The sequence below is a fragment of the Ambystoma mexicanum genome, chromosome 1q (assembly GCF_040938575.1).
Source record: "Ambystoma mexicanum isolate Mex_15411 chromosome 1q, UKY_AmexF1_1, whole genome shotgun sequence".
Taxonomy (NCBI): domain Eukaryota; kingdom Metazoa; phylum Chordata; class Amphibia; order Caudata; family Ambystomatidae; genus Ambystoma; species Ambystoma mexicanum.
This window is the reverse complement of record NC_090922.1, coordinates 868,059,295-868,081,874: the sequence shown is the minus strand read 5'-3', so window position 1 is coordinate 868,081,874 and position 22,580 is coordinate 868,059,295. Positions and strand designations below refer to the sequence as shown.

The window sequence follows — 22,580 nt, the reverse complement described above, 5'->3', positions numbered from 1 at the left end:
TATTCAATTATTAATTTATTATAAAGCGTGATATATATATATATATATATATTGTTTAAATGATCAAATAAACCTTTAAACTTGCAAAACAGAACTACTTCTTGGCTCAGTGGGGTCAGGGGGATTCCAAGAGAGGGGTGTTATATAGGGGTAGTCATCCAGAACGCATGAACTGGACATAAAGATATATCAATAAGGGTTTCCATTCAGTATCCCAGACTAGGCATTGGCTTAGCTGTAGTGTTGAATTGAATCCTCTTACAAATTGGGGGCTCGAGCGGGACGTTTGGGTTAGATCTACCATTTGTGCAGATTAATACAGCGTGCCAGCTGACCAGATACACATATCCGGTCGGATCACCACGCTGTGTTATGCTGTAAAGCACTCCTCAAAGGAACGCTCTAAGGAAAAGGTCTGTTTTGCAAAAATAAAATACAAACTTCTGTAAGTCAGGAAGGAACTCAAATTCCAGAATGACGACCTTAGTAGACATGAAAATAGCCAGAGAGCACTTCTTACATAAGCTATTTGTGAGAGGTGAGTGGACCCATCAGGACCAGACGGTCTGGTTGCAAGCAATCACACCCCAGATCACGGAAACAGGGTCAGATATATGGAGAGACCAGGGTCCGTTACATGTGGCCCTGAGTGAACTATATATGTCCTCTAAGGCCAAGGATGAGCACAACAAGATTGCCATGGTAGCGGCATATTTATATTTACATATGGGAGCCATGCAGGACAAATGTGCTGAAGGCCAAGATCTGGCGAGTAGGCAACTGCTGGCATTACAGAAGGCCCAATCTGATCTGGACTCTTCTGAGCAGAGGCTGCAGAGGAGCCAGGAGTCAGAAAATGATAGTAGGCAGTATATCATTAAAATAAAGGAGGACATGGATATACTGCAACAGGAAAAGGCTGACCAGGATACTAGATTTCTGGCCCTGCAGAAGGAGCACCAAGACAGTTTGGACTCCTTACTGCAGAGCCAGAAAAAGCTGGAGCAACAATTAGACTTTAACAGGGCATGCACGGAGCAGGTAGCCACCCTGCAAAGTCATCTAGATAGAGTGAAGGCAGAGACCAACAAGCTGATTTTGAAAGACCTGGATACCCAGGCAGAGTTTGATGAAGAACGGCAGAAAGCTGGTGCCTTTCAAAGGCAGAGGGACGACCTGGCGGCACAAATGCAGGCTCTTAGCCAGGAAAGAGACGCCTTAGGCCAGGAAGTCTGCCATTTAAAAAGAAAAAAAAGAAGAAAATCACTTGGCCCTCTAGGGGCTGGGTGACCTCCAAAAAGAACACCAGAACTTGTTAGAACACACCAGGAGGCTGGAGGATGCTCTGGCAAGAAAGGAGCAGGCCAATAGGGACACAGCTCAGGAGGTAACCCTCCTGCAGCAAAGACTGGCCCAGTGCTCCAGGACCAATCAGGAGGCACAGAGAAAGAATGAGGCTCTCTGCCAGCACAATGATAGACTCCAACAACAGGTAGCGATGCAGGAGAGACTGATAGAGTCTAGTAAGGCCTTAACTGAGGAACTGAAGGCGCAGGCTCTTGCATTGCAACAGGGAGCAGGGGCGGATAGAGATGAGGTTCGCTGGGAAAGAGAAACTCCTGAGCATAACCCCAGGAGCCCTAGTACCAGAGGCCTTTATCTCTCTCTGTCCCTGGACTCTGCCACCCCCATGTCCCCTGGCGCACATGAGCACAGGGCCACAGGGATGGCAGATTACTATCCAGCCAGAAGCATGGGGCTCATAGGCCAGTACCACCCAGGAATGGAGGGGCGGGCATCTGGGTATGGGCACCCAAGCACAGTGCAATTTAATGGGGAACCCCGGGAGAGTAGGCCCATTAAGGGCATCCTGAAAACCTCTGCCCAGTTAGGTCAGTGGATGGGGTACCCATCAAATCCTGGCAGCAAGGAGGTATCTGAAGACTCCTCTGAGCGGTACAGGACACAGGAGACCAGGTCCCCACATTCTGCCAGCCATTCCCAGGCTCGCAGAATCCGGGAAAACCTGGAAGAACAGACAGGAACCTCTGGGAGCAGTGCCTCTGAGTCAGAAGATGAATGGACCAGGGTTACCCGGACCAAAAGGGCCAATAAGACAAAAAGGGCCTTGCTTAAGGACCCCTTAAAGCAGATTAAGGCAATCAAGAGCGTCATCACGCCTTATCATAAGAACGCCAAGTATTCTGTTTGGGAGCACTTAGAGTTGTTTGAGCAAATGATGGAGACTTTCCATTTGAAGGACAGCCAAAGCTGTATTCAATATGTAAAGTGGACCTTCTCCCCGGAATACTCCAGTTTCTTTGCGGGGCTGGAGGACCAAAATCATTTAAGATGGTCCACCTATAAGGCGGCCATCTTGAAACATTTTTCTACTCATAGAAATCCTCAAGAGGCTCGCAAGGCAGCCTACAATTTACAATGTGGGGAGGATCAGGCCCCACAAGAATTTGTGCAGGAGTTAAAGCGTGCTTTTGCACAGACCACAAGAAGGGTGCGCACGGATAGCAGAGAATTTATTAATACGTTTTTCCATGCCTTGCCCAAATACATAATGACCCAGCTCGTGAGGGATTTTCATGAGAAAAGATCTTTAGACTGGGTCATTGAACAGGCGACCCCGATCTATGAGGTGCAGAAGCCAATAGAAAATAAAAATAATGCGCCAAAAAACCCCAAAGCCAACAACACCCCTGCTGCTGCCAAGGTGGCAGAGGTAAAGGTCACCCCCGTTTTAGAGTTGGAGATGGGGGGGCCTAAAAACCTACCTGCACCTAATAATGCTAGGCCCAGAAAGTCCTCGGGCCAGTCACAGACAGGGAGCCAGGGAGGCAGCCCCACAAATGGGGTCCCTCGCTCTCCTGATTATGTAAGCCCCCGGTACAAGGGAAACAGACCCATCCTGGGTTATGTGTGGACTCCTCCAGCCCAAGGGGGGGGGGGGATCCAGCCAAGCACCTAACCCAGAGAACTTCCCTCCCAACTTCTCACAGGAGGGCAGAAACTCACCAAACCCTGGGCAGAACTTCTTCCCCAGGTATCCACCCAACTTCCAGCCCCAAAATCCTCCACCCTTCTTTCCCCAATTACCTGAGCCCAGACAACCGAATCCGGGAGAGGGGAGGCCAAGGGTGGAGGGGTATCCAAATCTTCCCAACCAGGGGTACTACCAAAGAAGGGATAGCTAACCTTCCCGGGATCAGCCCAGGGGAGAAAACAGGGCCCCGTATCAGCCTGAGCGGGTTTCCCAGTTAGAGCGCCAGGTTCAAAACATGGCGCGGGATCTGGGTCACATACTGAGGGCTCAGCAGAACCCTCAGATCGGCATGCCGGCGCAGAACGCACCCAATTCTGGACCTAGTGCTCCAGAACAATGACGGGGGCAGCACCCCGATAACTCACCGGTTCCCAGGGAGGAGGCACAAGGGGAAGGGGGGTGTAAAGCCTTGGAGGAAGCTTCCTTCCTCACTTGTAAACAGCCCCTGGAAACCCAGGAACCGGAAACAAAATCTCTTGCCCCTGTAAGTCTGCCTCCTAAGGAGCAGAAGGGGGTAGGAGAAACAAAAGACCCAAACAGACTCAGTTTGAGGAGGAGGTACAGGTCTTCCAATTTGAGGGAGAGGGATCCTCAGAAGATCCTGGGAAAAGGATCTTCTCCTTCAGAGATGGGGGAACTCCTCCCAAGGAAAAATGGGTCCCTAGGGATTCCAATCCAGACTGGGGAGATGTGGAGACTGAGCTACCGCCGCCCACCATCTCATCCCAGAACCAACAGCACCAAAATCCCCTGGTTCAAACCCATCCTGATGACTGCCTCCAAAAAGGGGGGGGGGGGCGGCCCAGAACCGGAACCAGGGGAACCCACAATGGCTCTGATCTCCAGTTGCCAACTTTTTCTTTCAGATTCCCAAGGCTCTCCACAGAAGTCTGCCCAAATTTCTTCTCTTGCAATGTCCAAAACCAGAAAATTAGCCCACCAGTTGTCCAAAAATGTGCATTATCTGTGCCCCCTTGAGGAGAAGGAGGGAAGATACTATGCCCCGGTCCAAGTACAGGGGCAGGGTACAATTTTGGCGCTGGTGGACACGGGATCTCAAGCTACCCTTCTGTCCCGAAGGGCCTTTGATGAACTGAATGCAGGAAGGGGAGGGAATTACCAAATTCCTCTCACCTCACTTCCTGGACAACTCCAGAACTTTGACGGGAAGGAAATTCCCGTCGAGGGACGGCAGATTTGGACATTAAAATTGGGCGACACAAGTTGAAACACCCGGTCATAGTAGTGACTGCAGAGGGCACCCCTTGTTTATTGGGAATGACCTCCTGAGGAGGTCGTCACCCTTAATAGATTGCGTAAACAAGGTCCTCTGGACCCAGACTAGCCGACCAATAAAATTAAAACAGAGTGTCAACCATGTTTAACGGCACCTGCCACATGGCTGAACAAAAATCTGACCAAGTAGAATTTCACTTCCAGAATAGCCAAATTCCAGACGTGACAGTAATAGCAGTAGGACAACAGACTGGTGATGGGGGGTCCTCTCTATTTCTGAAAATCAACCTTCCCTCCAGTCTAAAGTGGTACTCCACACTGGAAGGAAACACTGAGATTCTATACTAATCCACAATCAGAAACTCCCACTCCTATAGTCCAGAAAGATGTGAAATCAGCTCAGAGCCTGGCTGACATTCAGCAAATTGGAGAGCAGTTGTCCATCCCTGTCCAATTAAATGATGGGAAGGACTCTGTTCTCGCTCGAGTGTGTGTGAACAACGGTAAGAGCTTCATCAGCGAAGCCATGTTCCGCCAACTCCCAAAAGATCCAGCCATTCCCACATTCAAACTGATAGACAAATGGGAAATGGACCTGGAAGCACCTAATTCCAAACAGCTCCTGCCAAGCAGGTGTATGCTCAAAATCTCCATTGGCAACAAGAGCATAGTCCATAATTGTTGGGTCGTGCGAGACGTCACTGCCGCCTTTTACTTAGGCAGTGACATTCTCAATCGCTTTGCCATTAGTTTGGACCTAATAAACTTCAAAGCTTGGTCCAGATTAGCGGATAATCCCATGGGCTTTGATGATCCGGAAAAAGCATTTAGGTCAGCTCAATTGCTACCTTATGCAGTTGAAATTCAGATCAAAGAGGAAGTCACCATCCCAGAAAGGACCCGACAATTCTCCCTGGAAGTGAAAGTTAAGAGGACAATATCTGCAAAACCCTGATGCTTACATACATCTAAACGCTTCTCTCCAACAGCAAGGGTTAGGGTTAAACCCAACTCCATTAGTCAACATAGAACATGACACCATTCCAATAGAGGTGGATAACAGCGACTTAAAGAGTATTACTCTAGCCGCAGGCACCATTATTGGAATGGCGGTTGATGACCGACATTTTTCCATAGATTTAGGTAATGAACTGTTAGGGCCAATCCCCAAGGACTGCTTTGACAGTGACAGTGATGACAATACAACACCAGACAGGATTTTTACCCGGCATGGGGGGAACTTCCTGGTGTACACTTCGTGCCCTTATGGTAAGGAAGATGTGACTTGTGACTTCAGGAGGGATGAGGTGATTTTCCAGGTCCATGAGGGCTGCCTTTCCCACCTGAAGCCTCCAGTGCAAATCAGCACTCTGACCAGGGACTTCTCCACCCAGCTGGAGGAGGCCGCTGAGATAGCCAAACCAGAAGTCTTTCCAGGCTTCAGGCAGATAGTGGAAGAGAGAGTCAACCTAGCTGATGCCTGTGTGACTCTGGAACAAAAGCAAAAGTTGAAACAAGTTTTCTTGGATTTCCAAGATCTCTTTGCGGTAGACTCATATGACTGTGGTCGCACCGACATTCACACAACAACAATCACCACGGACCCTGGCATGACTCCAGTGTTTGTGAAGCAATATCGCTTGCCTCTTGCATCAATGGAGTCCCTTACTGAAATAATTAAGAACCTTGAGTCCAGGGGAATAATCCGTCCCATCCACAGCATCTTCAACAATCCGGTGCTGGGAATATTAAAGCCAAACGGCCAGTGGAGACTCTGCGCTGACCTTAGGGAGCTCAAACGGGTACATACTTCCCGATGGCCTCTTCCCTACATTGACCAAGGGCTGGCCCAGATTCAGGGGTCACAGGTATTCACTGCAATAGACCTGACCAATGGATACTGGACCGTGCCTGTCAGCAGGGAGGACCAATACAAACTGGCTTTTACCTTTGGGGGCCAGCAGTACACATGGACCCGGACTCCCTTCGGATACCTTAACTCCGTTAATGAGTTCAACATTTTCCTACATAAGGCCACGCCCGACCTGGGTGCGAGGGGTAACCTGGCTTATGTAGATGATGTCCTCATCAAAAGCTCAACTGTTGAGGAACACATAGCGGAGATCCGTTATGTTCTGACACAGTTGAGGGCCGCCGGAGCAAAACTTTCCTTTCAGAAAGCACAGTGGTGTAGAACCCGTGTTAATTTCTTGGGGCATGAGATTACTCCTCAGGGTCTCTGTCCCCAGGAAAAGAAAGTGGAAGCACTTCAGAAACTGAAAGACCCCACAACTCTGTGGGAACTAAGGAGCCTCCTTGGACTGACAAATTACAGCAGAAAGTTCATTGAGGGCTACGCAGAGATCACCAGACCCCTGATTCATCTCCTGAAGGGGGGTGGGGTCAAGTGGGAATGGGGTCCAGAACAAGCCGAGGCAGTAAGACAACTCAAAAGAAGCCTCTCACAAACGCCCTGCCTAGCTTACCCTGTCAGAAACAAGGAGTTCTTCCTGGAGACGGGGTTTTCTAATACGTGCTTGACGGCAGTATTATACCAAAAGCATCACAAGGTCAATAAAGTAATCTCCTATGCGAGCAAAACTTTATCCTCTTTGGAGGAAAAATTCAACGATTGTGAGAAGGCACTCCTGGCGACGGTGTGGGAATTGAAGAATTACCGCCCGTTTATCCAGGGGGAACACATCATAGTGGAGACTCCACACCAGCCTCTGCAATATCTCCAAAGTGATAGAATCCGGGCCGGAAATGTGAGTAATTCCCGAATTACTTCCTGGATTCTGTCAATGCAAGGCTTTTCTGTGGAGGTCAGATATGGCCAAAACAAGAAGAGTCCCCTCGCGCAAGGTCTGGCTAACTTGCATTATTGTGCCAGAGAAAACTGTCTCGAGAACGAAAGTCTAAAAATCATCGACAACACGGAGGCATACCTTAATTCCCCACACAAAGTCTTTGAAGAAGACAAGTGTGAGGGAATGCCCACTGTCTATGTGGATGGATGCTCTTACCATGTTGACAACAACGGGGAGAAAGAACTGGTGGCCGGCGTAGGGAATGCATGGGTGAATGAGTCCCCAGAACCCTCCGCTGGATACAAAATTGGTCCCCGAAGTAGTCAGGTGGCAGAATTGATGGCTGTGCATCAGGCCATCCTCACTGCTGTCCAGTATCAGCTCCACGAACTGGTCATAATCACAGATTCGGATTATGTACGGAACGGGTTCGTGGAGCACCTGGTTAATTGGAAAACCAGAGGCATGTTATGTGCTAACAACAAACCCTTGAAACATGGGAAGTTGATCCAAAACATTGATGATCCAGTCACCTCGAATAAGATGACCATTTATTGGAAGAAGATCAAGTGTCATTCCAAAGTAGAGGGACCAGACAAAACTGGAAATTACTTAGCTGATCAGCTGGCCAAAACCGGGGCCATCCAAGGGGATCTAATTGAGATGGAGTCCCTGTTGGGGGAAATCCAGGTCACTGCTATCACTAGGTCCCAGACAAATGCTCACAACGACCTTTCAATTGCACAATGGAGCAAGGAGACCCCTGATGCTGATTTGATTACCGCTCAGAAGGGGGATCCAATAATTGGTAAATTTTACCAGCACATTGAGGACCCTCAGAACTTTCCCCTGACGGATACCGATTACATTGGGAAAGAGGACCTAAGAGTGTTGATGAAATGTCCAAAAATGTTCCGAATCCAAGACGGTTTGCTGGTAAGGAAATCCAAAGCTGGCCACGATCAGTGGGTGGTTCCTACCTCATTCCGAAGCCTGATGTTAAGTCACGCCCATGATGCGGCCACCGCCGGTCATAGGGGGTTTCACACAACATTGGAAATCTTAAGAGAGGTTGCATACTGGCCACACATGGGGCAGGACCTCGACCAATACTTGAAGGGGTGTCTTGTGTGTGCGCAATTTCAGCCGACGTCCCTAACACACCGCGCGCCTCTCCAAAAGCGGGGGATGACACTGCCATGGTCAGATTTGCAAATCGACTTTGTAGGCCCCGTGAATCGCTCTGCTAGGGGTAATAAGTACATGTTGACTGTGACATGCCTGTTTACCAAGTGGGTGGAATGTCTCCCAGCCCCAAATTGCAAGGCAGAAACCGCAGCTGCCCTGATGATTAACCACATCTTTTCCTGTTTCGGTCTACCTCAAAGGATTGAGTCAGACAGGGGTAGCCACTTCACCAGTGAAGTAATGACAAAGATGTGGGAGATACTGGGGGTCAAAAGGAAGTTACATATTGCTTACAGGCCAGCTTCTTCTGGGGCAGTAGAGAGATGTAACCGAACCATTGTGAGCATATTAAAGAAGTTTGTGGCAGATTCTGGGCCAAGTTGGGATATCCGATTACCTGTGGTCCTAATGGCCATCAGATCTACCCCTTCATCTGCAACCAAAATGTCACCATTTGAGTTGATGACTGGGCGCAAGATGGTGCTTCCTCAGCATTTGCTCTACAGGACACAAGAGCAGACACTGATAAATGCCTCCACAACTCATGAGTATGTGGAGAATTTAAGGAAACACCTTCAACATGCTTTTGCTTATGCTCAGCGGAATCTAGAAAGATCAGCTGATAGCATGAAGACCCACTATGACCTGAAGACTTCCAGGAAGGAATATCAGGTGGGGGACCGGGTCTATCTATACAATTTCCAAAGGAACCAGGCCAAACAGCGAAAATGTTTGCCTACATGGAAGGGACCCTTTGAGATTATAGACGAAATCTCCCCTGTGGCCTACAAGATCCGCATCCCCAAAGGCGGTTTGGCAGAGGGGGAAGACAAGTGGGTCCACATTAACCAGTTGAAGTGTTGCCATCCCAGGCACACTCTGCAACAACTGGAGGAATCCTCTGGAATCCTAGAGGGTACTGTCTCAGATTAATTCAGTTCTAACTTAAAATATCCTACTTATCGCCTATCAAATTCTGAGTTTCTCAATGTGGGTGTTTTTGTTTTTGAGTGCAAAAAGAAATGTGCATGTTCATATGTTTTGACTATAAATTTATATGCCACCCCACTACATCAATGGTGGGGGAGAAAAGTCCATGAATAGGTATTGCCGCTCTTCCTTTGTCGTCCTAGGAGAAAGAAAACCTGGAGACGTGCCAAGGAGGACGATCCGGAGACCAGGAGCAGAGACGCAAGGGGCCCAGTGTACCGCCCAATACTCCCATCAGGACCGGCGAGGAGAACCGATCAATCCGACCGGATGGAGGAAAGGATGCTGAACTGTGCCATCTATTGGAAGAAGATGAGGAAACCTCCCAGGTCTTGCGAGTCCCATCAGTGAAACAGAATGGCCATCGCAAGAGGGGGGCTTGTGGGATGTTTTTATCCATGCATCCGAGCCCTACCTCAAAACTGTGCAGTACTGACATGGAAAACATCATGATGGCCAGAGCTTCCCAGAAAATGCACAGGGAAATGCATGAAGAATAGGCTGCCACTCATTTTTGCCGATGTTATGGGCACAGAAGGGCACTGCCTAAAACCACCATTGGACTACCCACACAGTAGTCTGAAACCATTGGGAATGGCAATGCTGATTGCCAAAAGCAACCTTGAATTGTAGGGCAATTCATTTTCTTAAATCCCAAAAATGGGTGCATTACCAGTACTCACCACTATCAGAAAGCTGGCGTTTTAAAACACCAGACTTTTTTTTGTGTGTAAAACTGAATAAATGAACCCAAAGCATGCCAAAGAAAGACTTACTGAGGGGTGGATACAATGTAAAGTTATATTCTGAAGTGACTTGAAGGTTTATAACAAGACTGGCTGAGCTGTGGATTTCAGCAGTTTAAGTAAATTTGGACTGAAAGACACTAAAAATCTAAATGTTTAAAAGAAATGAGTGACCTACTTTTGAGTGTCACATAGGTTGCAATTGTTTAAATGTCATAGTTTTAAACTTAGAATCAGCATTTTAGCTGCATATGTAAAAAATGGTTAGTTTATTTGAATGCAGAAAACTGGGTAACTAAAAGTGACATTAGCTGGGGCCTGGCTGAAGGAACTGAATTCTGCCCACCAGCTACCCCCGACAGGAGATGAGACTTGCACAACAGCTGTGTTCCCAGGCCTAGCTGCCTTTTGCTACTCCCACCAAAAGGGATATGACACTTCTCTGATTGAATTACCTGGGCTCTGCAGGAAATTGAACAAAGCCCTGTCCTGACTCAGGCAAATGTTTTATTATGGGGGCCGTAAAAGTGGCTTCCTCCTGGAAGGAAAGGGGAGGAGCACTGCCTGTGAGAGCAAGCTGGCTTGGCAGAACTGGAAAAACCAGAAATTCAACCTTGTGCTGGGGGGAAACCACACCCCTTTGGGGCCAGAACATAACTCTAAAAAGATGGATCATTCATAGAGCAGACTTGTGAAAATTATTTAAATGATACCATAATTCTTGTGATTTTTCTGCCCACATTTTAAGAGGTTTTTAGAACCGGTGGTATGATCTGGGGCAAGCTAGCAGTTAAGAGGGTATTACTTAAAATGTATGCATGTTAAAAATCTGACACTTCATCAAGTAATGTCCATACTCCTTGCGCACATGTGTATAAATTTGGGGTAATGTCCGATATTACGAAACCAGTTAAAAAGTGCAAATGTTGCCATTTCTGAATGCAAGCTCCCAGGAAGAGCAGATTTGGACAGGGTATACCTCCTGTGATATGTGATGGGTGCATGTAATTTTAAACAAATGTGTACCTGTGCAAATATGTCTTTTGGGTCAAAATATAGATTGTGTGTAATTTGACAGGGGTGGGTTCTCTGTACCATAAACAGACCTCATCATGACGACACTTCATTTCATTCCCCCAATCAAGGGGAAGAGGATGAAGTGGCCAATGACAAGTGGAGAGGGGTAGGGCCTAGGAAGCTAGCCTCTCCACCCATTTTCAAAACACATAAAAGCAGACAGTCAGGACAGATAGGGACAGTCAATTCCATTTGCTGCAACGGGCTCTGCCGGACCACACAACATCCAGAAGATACTAGATTCCACACTTAGACTTTAAAACTCCAAAGAACTTGATTCAGAACTCAAAGCAAGGGCCTAAACCCACAAACTGAGAACTCTTCTCAGTGGGCCTCAGCATCCAGCAAACCTAACAGCGAGAGCAGCATCCAGGAGCCGTGCAGATCAGCGCTGGGTCCAGAGAAAGCTGTGCAGAAAGATCCAGAAGCAGTGCTGTACCCAGAGAAAGCAGAGCTGACCCAGACCGTTGTTAGCAGAACTAGAGAGCTGACCCAGACGCTGTGCGCAGAGACCGTCCGTGGCGAGTGAAGAAAACCTGACCAGATCCGTGGCGAGGCCCATTTATTTCAAAAATATATTGTGAGTACCTAGCAGAACTGTGCAGAACCAATCTCTTAGTTAAAATAATATAATTCAATCTATTTTAATCTAACCAGAACTGCCTCCTGTCACCTGTCATTTGCAAAGCGGTCACCTGTCATTTTCTAGTTGCTAGCTGTCACTTGTCTTTTTGAACTTTAAAATTTCAAATCTGAAAAACGACCTTTACCATATCCCTCATATCTCCGTGACCGTTTGTCTTAGAGACTTGCAGTAACTTTCCTCTGAAAGCTGGGAATCTTGCCTTTTCAACGAACCTAGAACCGCATTCCTACCCTCTATACTTTCGCCGCAATCGCGAAAAACGCACTCGCGAATTTTACCGCGATTTGCAAATTTCTCCACGTGTGAAAACAGCAGCTTCCTTGCTGTCCTTGCTAAAAATTCGTTTGCCTTTTAAGAACCATCCCTGAATCATTGCTAGAGTGAGCCTGGACTAATATTAACTAGATACCACTCACCCTGAACCTCTAGAGGGAATTAAAAGCATTTAAGCATATTTTTCACTTAATTGCCAGCACATGTAAAAGCATTTTGGGCCTGTGTTTCAAACTTCTGTAGTCTAAGCTTGCTGTGGTAAACTGAATTACATTTGATTGCATTTCTGAGAACTGTGTGCTTTCCTTCCATTTCCTTGCATTGCATAAGGGGGGGGAGGGGATTGCCAGAAAAAAGTGATTACATTGTTTTATTGAAATCATATTGAGTATTTTCTGTATTGCATTTTCATTCAACATTACATCCATCTGAACTTATATAAAGCATTCTCTACCACCTTAGTCTTCTGTTCCTATTCACAAGTGTGCTAGTGCCAGACTATCCATTATTGATTACTGCTCAGATTCAGTGTGATATTCAATTATTAATTTATTATAAAGCGTGATATATATATATATATATTGTTTAAATTATCAAATAAACCTTTAAACTTGCAAAACAGAACTACTTCTTGGCTCAGTGGGGTCAGGGGGATTCCAAGAGAGGGGTGTTATATAGGGGTAGTCATCCAGAACGCATGAACTGGACAAAGATATATCAATAAGGGTTTCCATTCAGTATCCCAGACTAGGCATTGACTTAGCTGTAGTGTTGAATTGAATCCTCTTACAACCAGTTCTATAGCACCTTTCTCCAGCAGGGTTAGAACTTCCTGCTGTAGGAGCGGGTCCGAAAACTTCAAAGGGTGTCCCCCCTGGTGGATTGCTTTGAGGTTGCATTAGAAAAAGAAGGCAGTAACCTTGGGCTATTATTTGTAGAGCCCAAACATCTGAAGTAATGGCTCGCCATTCTTGCAGATGCTGTGGCAGCCTGCCTCCTACAAGTGTTTTATGATGCAAGTCCTCAAAGTGGTTTTGTGGCGGTTGCTGCAGCCGCTGATGGCAAAGAGGCTGTAGCTGGCTTTGCACGTTTTGCTCGTCCACCGCGAGTGGCCTTTCTTTGGCCTCTTTGACTGGCCATTCCTCTCGTTCTTCCATATGAGGAGTAGTAACGATAGGATCGTCGCCTCCAAGATTGATTTGTCGCATGAAAGGGCGCTGAGGTTGCCCGATAGCAGATCCCAACGAATTGACAGCTGCCTTTGAGGTCTGCAACCTCTCAAGGCTCTTGTCAACCTTGCTGCCCAAAAGGTGAGACCCGTTAAAGGACATGTTCAGAAGACGGTTCTGTACGTCCGGTGCAAAACCCGACTTCCGTAACCATGCAAATCTACACATTACTGTGCTAGTGGCCATGGACCTGCTCACACTATCAACAGTGTCCAAACCAGATTCAAGGGATTCCTGCATAGCTTCCTTTCCATCTCTAACAATGGCTAGGAATCCTTCCCTTTCTTCCCCTTCTGGTATGTGCTCTGCCGCCATTGCAATGCACTCCCAAAGAGTGTACGTAAACTTTGCCAAGGCACAAGTGGAGTTGGCTGATTTTAATGCCATGCTCCCAGCTGAAAATACCTTCCGTGCCCAGCCATCCACGCGCTTATCGTCCCCGTCTGGAGGGATAGACGGGTACGCAAGTTTGTTAGAATCTGTGACTGCCTGTATAACCAGACTTTCGGGAGTGGGATGTTTAGACAGATAGCCGGGGTCGCTACTGGCAGGGCAGTATTTTGAAGTAAGGGACTTATTCATTGGAGGAATAGAATCCAGCGTCTCCCAATTTTTGGCCACCCTATTTTGTAAGGCCACATGGAAAGGTAGAATTGGGTCTTCAGTAGGACCATGGTCCAGTATATCTGTAAGATCATCTTGGACAAATTGGACTGTAGGCCTGGCCTGGCCCAGCCCAAATAATCTACTACCTTAGTCTTTAACTGACGGTATGATGGATTGGCATTGTCACCTGGCTCTGGTCTACCAAATTAATTTTCTGGTGATGTATCAATCCCACTTGCATTGTGCAATGATTCAACCAAATCCTTCATCCTGCTTTCCTCTGAAATCAGGCATTCGGGAACCTTTGGAGTACCAAATTCAAAACCCAAAAGGTACATTTTCCTCATCAGATCTTTCTTGTTCCTCAAAAACTGAGGTCAGGGATTTGAAAAACTCCTTCCTAGGCAGAGGCTTGAAAACCTTCTCTGGAGGAGGTTCAGGAGGAGTGCTAATTGGTCTTGAATGTAACCCAGATATTTTAGCCTTTTCTTTCTCTTTTCCTAGCTGATCTCGTCTAGCTGGAAGCTTCGGCGTCGAGGGCTTCGGCGTCGACAAAGGCGTCGATAACATCGATGTAGTACCCGACTTCGACGGCATCGAGGGCGTCGAGGCACTCTTCGAAGACTTGCCCTTCGAGGTAGGTTCGGTCTCGGAAGGTGTTGGTGACCTCGAGCGGTCGACTCGAGCTATCTTTTTCACTCGACGTCATAGAAGTTTCTCTATCCTTCCTCCTTCGATCACCCGGGCTCGAGGGCGCGCGAGTGTTAGAGCGATAACGCTCCCGACCGGCTTCCGAGGAAGGCCCGGACCGAGGCTTCGCTTTTTCGAACACCTCCATCATTTTTACTCTAAATGCTTCCCATTCTTTGGATGATGAATGTTTTGAGAGACATTTTATTCTTTTGTGGGGATTCGTCCGAAGACGAAGTGGAGGGGGATCTGTGGCGTCGTTTCTTCAATTTTTTCGTCAAAGACGAGCGATGGGAATCACTTCGGGACCTAGACTGATGCCTTTCGCGTCAAGGAGATTTCTCCTCAAGGGACTTCGACTCGACGCTAAAAGCTTTACGGTCGGATTTACGACCTACCTGCAGTTTTCCCCTCCTCTCTCGCAAGGCTTTCCCCGTCATCGCTTGACACTTCATACAGGCCTCCATGTCGTGGCCTTCTCCAAGGCACCATAAGCACTCTCGGTGCAGATCGGTAATCAACATTTTTGAGCCGCACGATTTGCATTTTTTGAAACCCGAATTCGGGGTCGTTGTCGGCGTCGATGAGACATATTTCGTTATTTATTCTTTCTTCACAGAACACGTGGGGCGCCGAATCTCCAAAACAACGTACACTGCGGAAAAATGGAACTGAGGCCAACGGGCGCTGCGCATGCTACTTATACACCCGATGACATCACCCTCGACGGAGGCCTTCGAGAGACTATCAACTCGACGACATCGACGCACGGCGCCCTCTGCCGAATTTTTTTTCAGAAGCAGCTGAAGCTGGATGGAATACATCAAAGATGAGGAATATGTTGGATGACACAATCCACTCAAAAGACTGTTTTAAGAGTGAGAAACTTTAGTGAACAAGAATAAAGTGGTTCAAAAGAAGTACCCATCAGAAACTTTCATACTAGATTTAAGTCCCACAAAGGAACCTGAAAAGGTATTTGGTGGATAGACATTTGTTAATCCTTTCAGAAATTGGATTACTATTGGTAGTTTGAAATATGAAGGCTCCTCAGCAGTATGCTTAAAGATAAGACAGCGGTGCAAGGTAGCCCTTGACCGTACCAATTTGGAGACCTGAGTTTGCCAAGTAAAGCCAGAAAGATCACGCCATTGGTGTATTACATGAAAAGGGTTCAATATTCTTTTCCTTACACCAGCTGCAAAATTCATTCCAACAGCAGCGGTATAAAGTCTTTGTTGCTGGCCTTCTAGCTAAAAGCAACACCTCCATGACGTCATCCAGAGATCCCAATCCTTGTATCTCAACCTTTCAGAAACCAAGCGTGAAGGTTGAGGGTTCTGATGTCTGGATGGAGAACATGACCTCCCTTCTGTGAGAGAAGATCCTCTCTTTGCGGAACACGAATCGGAGGACAGATGGAAATGTCTGGAAGGTCTGGGTACCAGGTTCTCCTGGCCCAATTCGGGGTAATTAGGATCATGGCTTTCCGGAACCTTCTCAACCTCCTGATCATTTGAGGAATGACGGGGACTGGAGGAAACGCGTACAGAAGTGGAAACTCCCAGTCCACTACGAACATGTCCCCTAGAGCTCCTCTTGGGGGAAATTCCCTTGAAAAAAACTGATCGCACTTCCTTCTGATGCTGGTGGCGAACAGATCCACTTGAGGGGTACCCCAAAGGGTGAAGATCTCTTGAAGGACTTCCTGAGCTAGCTCCCACTCGTGGGAGACTCTGCTCTGCCTGCACAGAGCGTCCGCCGTCAAGTTCTTCTCTCCGGCTAGGTGAGCTGCAGATAGAGAGATTCCTTCTTGAATTGCCCAAACCCAGAGCTGCATTGCCTCTCTGCACAGTGGCAGTGACCCTACGCCCCCTCTTGTTGAGGTAGTGCATGGCCACTCTGTTGTCCGTCATTATCAGGACATTCTTTCCCTGTACTGATGGCAGAAAAGCTTTCAGCGCTAGTCCGATTGCTCTCAGCTCCAACAGGTTGATGTGTAGTCTGGACTCAGATAGAGACCAACGACCGCTGATGGTCAAGTCGTTGGCATGACCTTCCCGACCCCGTGAGTGAGGCATCCGTGACTATGGTTATCCCCGGCCATGGTTGCCAAAACTGTTCTCCTTTCAAGATGTTCTCCCGACAGGCCCACCACAAAAGGTCTCGAGCTACTCTGTCCGGGACTCGTAGGAGATCTGACATTCTTCCTGAGAATTGGCGACCACTGGGTTTTTAGTGCCCACTGGAGGGATCTCATTCTCAGGTGAGCCTCTGGCACTAGGAAGATGCAGGATGCCATGAGGCCTAGCAACCTCAAAGTCGAAGGCTGGTAGATGTTGGGCATTTTGAAACTTGGTGACCATCTGTAGAATATCTTGAGCCCTCACCTCTGGTGGCAAGGCTTTTCCCAGGGAAGTGTCCAGGACTGCTCCAATAAACTGGAGTCTCTGTGATGGAATCAACTGTGACTTCTTTAAGTTGAGGAAGAAGCCCAGCTTGTGAAGGAAGTGGCAGACATAATCTAGCTGGATCTGAGCTTGTTACGGAGAGACCGCTCTGATCAACCAGTCGTCCAGGTGGGGGTAGACATGGATCCCTTCTCTCCTTAGACTTGCAGCCACCATCGACATTAGCTTGGTAAAGACCCTCGGGGCGGAGGTCAGCCCAAATGACAGAACTCGAAATTGATAATGAGAGTTTCCAATTGCGAACCTCAGGTATTTCCTGTGCTCGAGATGGATTGGCACATGGAACTAAGCATCCTGAAGGTCTAGAGATACCAAACAGTCCTGAAGCTGGAGGGCCTGAAGGATCTGAGAAAGGGTTACCATCTTGAACTTGTCTTTTTTGAGGAATTAGTTCAATTCTCGCAAGTCCAAGATGGGTCTCAGTCCTCTGTCCTTCTTTGGTACTAGGAAGTAGGGGGACTACCATCCCTTGTTCCTCTCCACTATGGGTACCGGTTCTATGGCACCCATCTCTAGCAGGTCTAAAACCTCCTGCATAAGGAGCGGGTCTGGAAGCTTCAAAGAGTTGCTCCCCGGTGGAGGACTCTGAGGAGTGTGTAGGAAGGGCAGGCAGTAACCTTGGGCAACTGTCTCCAATGCCTGTGCATTTGACGTAATAGCCTGCCATTCTGCCAGATGTTGAGCTAACCTGCCTCCTACTGGTATCTTGTGAGGGGAGACCTCAAAGGGGTTTAGAAGCGGCTGACGCAGATGCTGAGGGTAAAGTGGCACCTGCTGCTGTGGCTTTTGTACCTTTGACCCATCCACCACGGATGAATCGTCTCTGGCCCCTTTGAGCTGGCTGTCCTCTGCCTCTTCGGAATGCGGAGTAAAAGCGAAAGGACCTACCCCCCCTCCAGGATGTACCTGTGGGACGATTTGGAGTTTGCCGGATTTCAGCCCCAAGGGATTTCGCTGCTGCTTTGGATGTTTGCAATTTCTCCAGGCTGTCATCAGCTTTCTTTACAAATAGGGAAGTGCCGTCAAAGGGCATAGTCAGAAGTATGGCTTGCACATCTGGAGCAAACACAGACTTCCGCAACCACCCAAATCTGCAGATTATGGTACTTGCGCCATGGCTCTGCTGATGCTGTCAGCAGAATCAATGCCTGTTTGGAGGGACTCGCACATTGCATCCTTTCCATCCCTGGCGATGTTTAAGAATGCATCCCGTTCTTCTCCTTCTGGGAGATAGTCAGCCGCAGATGAAGCACACTCCCAAAGTGTGTGACTGAATCTTGCTAGCGCGCAAGTGGCGTTGATAGACTTAACCGCCATGCTACATGCTGAAAAGACTTTTTTTGACATGGCATCAAATCTTTTATCAACTCTATCCTGTGGAATAGTAGGGTATGCCGACTTACTGTTAGATGAAGTCGCTGCTTGTACAACTAAACTCTCTGGAGTTGGATGCTTACTCAGATATTCAGGATCTGAAGCCGATACTCTGTATTTAGCAGAAAGTCTTTTATTTACTGCAGGGATAACTTCAGGAGTTTCCCAATTAGCAGATATTTTTCTTTGCAGAGCATTATGTAAAGGAACAGGATCTTCCTGTGGACCTTTATCTAAAATATCAGTAAGCTCATCCTGCTAAAAAGAAGGTGTAGGTGTAGTCCACCCCATAAATTCAATTATTCTGGCCATCAGAATTCTATAAGGAGTCTCAGCATGCTCTCCAGGATCTTGTTTAGCAAACTCTACTTCTGGAGAAGTATCTAAACCACTTACCTCATGTAGAGACACTTGGAGATCTTTTAACCTGTTCTCCTCAGAGATTAACTCCTCTGGCATGGGTATTGTAGTCCTTTGCAGACCAAAAAGTCTCTCTGTCGGAATCCTCCCCTTCCTCATATATAGAGGACGAGGCTCTAAAGTAGTCAGACCTAGGATATGGTTTAAAACCCATTTCTAGGGAAGAAGGAGCTAAATTCGTTGTCACTGCCTGAGAAAACATCAAGGTTGTCGACGTGGACGTCATAGGCTTCGACGATCCTGAAAAAGGCATTGAAAAAGTTTGAAAAAGACCTCGATACACTAGAGAGGATCGGAATCCTACTCCGCATCGTCGAGGTGGTCGATGGTATCCTCAACATCGTGGTCGGGGCATTCGACACCTCAACTGCCTGTGACATAGTGACAGTTGTAGGTTTGTCTTTCATCGGGGTCGACAGTGGCGTCGAAGACAGCATCTAAGAAATTGATTTATGCGTCGAAGGGCCCTTCGACGACGGAGTCGATGACACGGTTTTATTGGTTTTACTCGAGGGTTCATGACGCTCTCGAGTACCTTCTCTCGCCGGGTTCAACGACTCGCAGCGTTTTGATTTTTCGGGTCTTTCACCCAGGGTATCACCTTTAGATGTCTCAGAGGGGGTGGAGGCCGCTTTCTCGAAGACGCTAAGCATCTTTTTACGGAATTTTTCCCACTTAGCCGGAGAGCTATGTTTCATGGGGCAGGTGACACTTTCCGGCGAAGTGAAGTAAGAAGAAGAAGAGGGAGAGGGAGATCTACGACGCCTCTTCTTGTAATGTTTTGATCTCGAAGACTGATGGGAACCGCTTCGAGATCTTGAACGGGAATGTTTCTTTTTTCGACGAGGAGACGAATGTCTCGACTCATCCGAAGAAACTTTCGAGGGAGCAGAGGTTTTAAAACCCTTACCTCTAACTTCCCCTTACGCTCCTTCAAGGCTTTCGCCGTCATGGACATGCAGTCCTCACATTCCTAACAGTGATGCTCCGATCCCAGGCACCACAGACAGATCCTGTGAGGATCCGTTTAAGACATTTTCTTCAGACAGTCACGAAATTTCTTGAAACCGGACCGACGGGTCGATGGTTCGGATGAAGAAGCCATCGTATAATAGAAATAATCATCGAAGAATAAGAAGGTTTTTCTGAAGAAAGGAACGGAGCGTTACATTTCAGAGGCCCACGAAGCGCAGAAAAACAGAACTGAGCAACAGACGCTGCGCGAGTCTATTTATACACATGATGACGTCGGCGTCGATACAGAGGCTGTCGAGGGACACCGACTCGAGGGACATCGACGCGCAACGCCCACTACTGAAAAAAAAATCTGAGGCCAGCAAGCTGGAATGGATGATATCAAAGATAAGGAATACGTCGGAGGGCAAAATCCCTTTGAACGGGCATTACTGTCAACTAAGCAGTGACCCTTGAAGATTATTGTAAAGTATTCCTAAGTGTTTTGGTTCTATGTGCCAAGTATTTAAAAATGATTCTCTTCTAAATATAATAAATATATATTTTAATATACATTTATGTGCGTTTCTTTGAAATTGCATTACTAGCTAGGTTCATTGAACTTACCTAAAGCACACATCTTTCTCTTTAGATAAGCCGGACTGCTCTGCCACTCTATCAAGGTTCCAGCAATAGTACAGACTGATATTAAGAGTTGGGGATCTACAAACCATTGGGATAGCTAACGTCATACCTCCAAGTGGGACTTTAGGAGAACTCCCCAACACCAGGCATACACTAAACTTGTTCAATGGCCAGTTGTTAGGCAGAATTGCATGCAGTACCCTCTGGGAGCACCACACACAATTAGGACTACAGGTGTAAGCAAAAACCAACCTTTGGTATAAGTCTGTACCACACACCCCTGTACCAAAACTAGCACGATCATAAGTAGCCCATGCTGGTGACAGGGTACACTCGATAAGCTAAGCCTAGGTTAAGGCATGATGCATGGCACTACGTGTAATCATTGCAGCCACATCCAAATTTGATCTCACATTTGTCTGCTCCAGAGAGCCAGCTCAGCTGTGGAAGGTGATTTGTATTCTGGCCAGACAGGCAGAGCCAGCCAGATGAAAGGACAGGAACCTGAATGGCCAGGACTTCTTTGATCTCTTTGGAGAGTGGGTAACACCCTCCTCCAGAAACCGCAGCAAAACAGGTGGAGTAGCCACACACTAAGCTGCTACATTTCTAAAGCCCTTTGATTCCAGTGAGAATGGAAGGAGCAGGGTTAGTGTAGACTGGATATCTGTCAGTGGGGGATTGGGGTGCATCCAGCATCTTATTTATCTGCCGCTCTCTTCCCCTCCTTCCTTTCCCCCTCCACTTCATCTAGACGAATGCACTTTGGGTATTATGTAAGAAGGGCCAAGTCCACTTCTTTCAAGAACAGTGATTGGACCACAAAGGCAGGCTAGCTTTAGTCAAATCACCTGTGAATGTTTTCCTTTAAAAGAAGGGGTCTCACTGTTAGGGAGATTTATCATTTTTATGCTTCATCCCCTCTACTAGTGAGACCCCCCCCAGCACTTGTTGTAGGACTTCTGGACCTTTTACATTCAATCCTGAATGAGTGAAACATTTTTCCACTCATTCATTCTTTTGGAACTTTATTCTTTGTATTCTACCTGTACTGTGGAGTCTGTCTGGTCCATAACTCTTAAAGGCATTTGTATTTTTCTTTTGCAGCACACAACTCCTTATTGGGAATTGTTGCTGAGGGACCCTTATGGTACTCCTTTACAATTATGTTTCTATATCCTTAAGTAACCATTCCTGTTTGTAAAGATAGAGGTACTTAGTATCTCTCCCAAAACTCTATAGCCTGAGAGATGGCCCACACCACCTCACGTGGAGTGCCAAGAGAATACCTAGTATCCCCCTTCTCTCTGCTCCTGTGACTTTTCAGTCACATAGACAATCTCCTAGTTATGGCTGGTGGCAGTGTATGTGTTCTACAAACTATTGTGAAGTTTTTGTACTGCAGGCAATGTCCATATCCTCGGTAATGCACAATAGGGGCACCCAAGTACAAACTTGGGGCCTCCCTTCTTTTTTCGGCATTACATTACTAGCGTGGTTGTTTTGTTAGTGCTGCATGTATTCTATCTTTGCATTTTCTGTGTTTCTTTTACAAAGGTGGGTTTTTACAGTGTTTTCTAGTTAGTTATTATAGTACATGGTGTGTTTAATTAAAGTACATCTATTTTTATAGAACCTTAATTGGACATTCCTTTATTTTGGACTGTTATTGTTCGCTGTTTGGGTTGCTACTGAGCCACAGGTTCACCCTTCAATAGGCCCACGTCACCACAAAAGGCGAAGGAGATCTCTTAACTCTGCCTGTTTTACCTTTATGATTGTATGGGTACTTGGTTTGTAGAAGTGTGAGGGCTATGTAGGCACTATAGCCTCTGCTCATCCCTGTACTCCTGCAGGGCAGAGGTCTGTTCATCACACTAGGTTGCATTTAAAGTAATTAAAATCAAGACTTCTATAAATGCCCTGATGGTCTGGAATTATCATTTAGAATGTTCCTTTGTAAATAATCCACACATTTCATCAAACACCACTGTATAAATGACTGCATAAAAGTGAAAAGGAAAGAAGAGTAAAGACCTGGAAAGCACAGACAATTCGCCAAAGTAGTGCCAAGGTTCGTTCTCGGTGACGGTCTACTATGTCACGGGAGTCGATTGCAGAACCTACAATATAAATTAAACAGAATTTAAAAAAGCTGAAAACTAAGTGA

At 47.0% G+C, this 22,580-nt stretch overlaps 1 protein-coding gene across 2 annotated transcripts in view; it reads right to left on the bottom strand.

Moving 5' to 3' along the window:
• ASPM (assembly factor for spindle microtubules) overlaps positions 1 to 22,580 on the bottom strand; it is a 1,022,684-nt gene that overhangs the window by 756,236 nt on the left and 243,868 nt on the right. For both annotated transcript variants that reach the window (XM_069641523.1, XM_069641524.1), the window contains exon 13: positions 22,448 to 22,533. In XM_069641523.1, the coding sequence (XP_069497624.1) occupies positions 22,448 to 22,533 (86 nt within the window). The remainder of the gene's footprint in view (positions 1 to 22,447; positions 22,534 to 22,580) is intronic.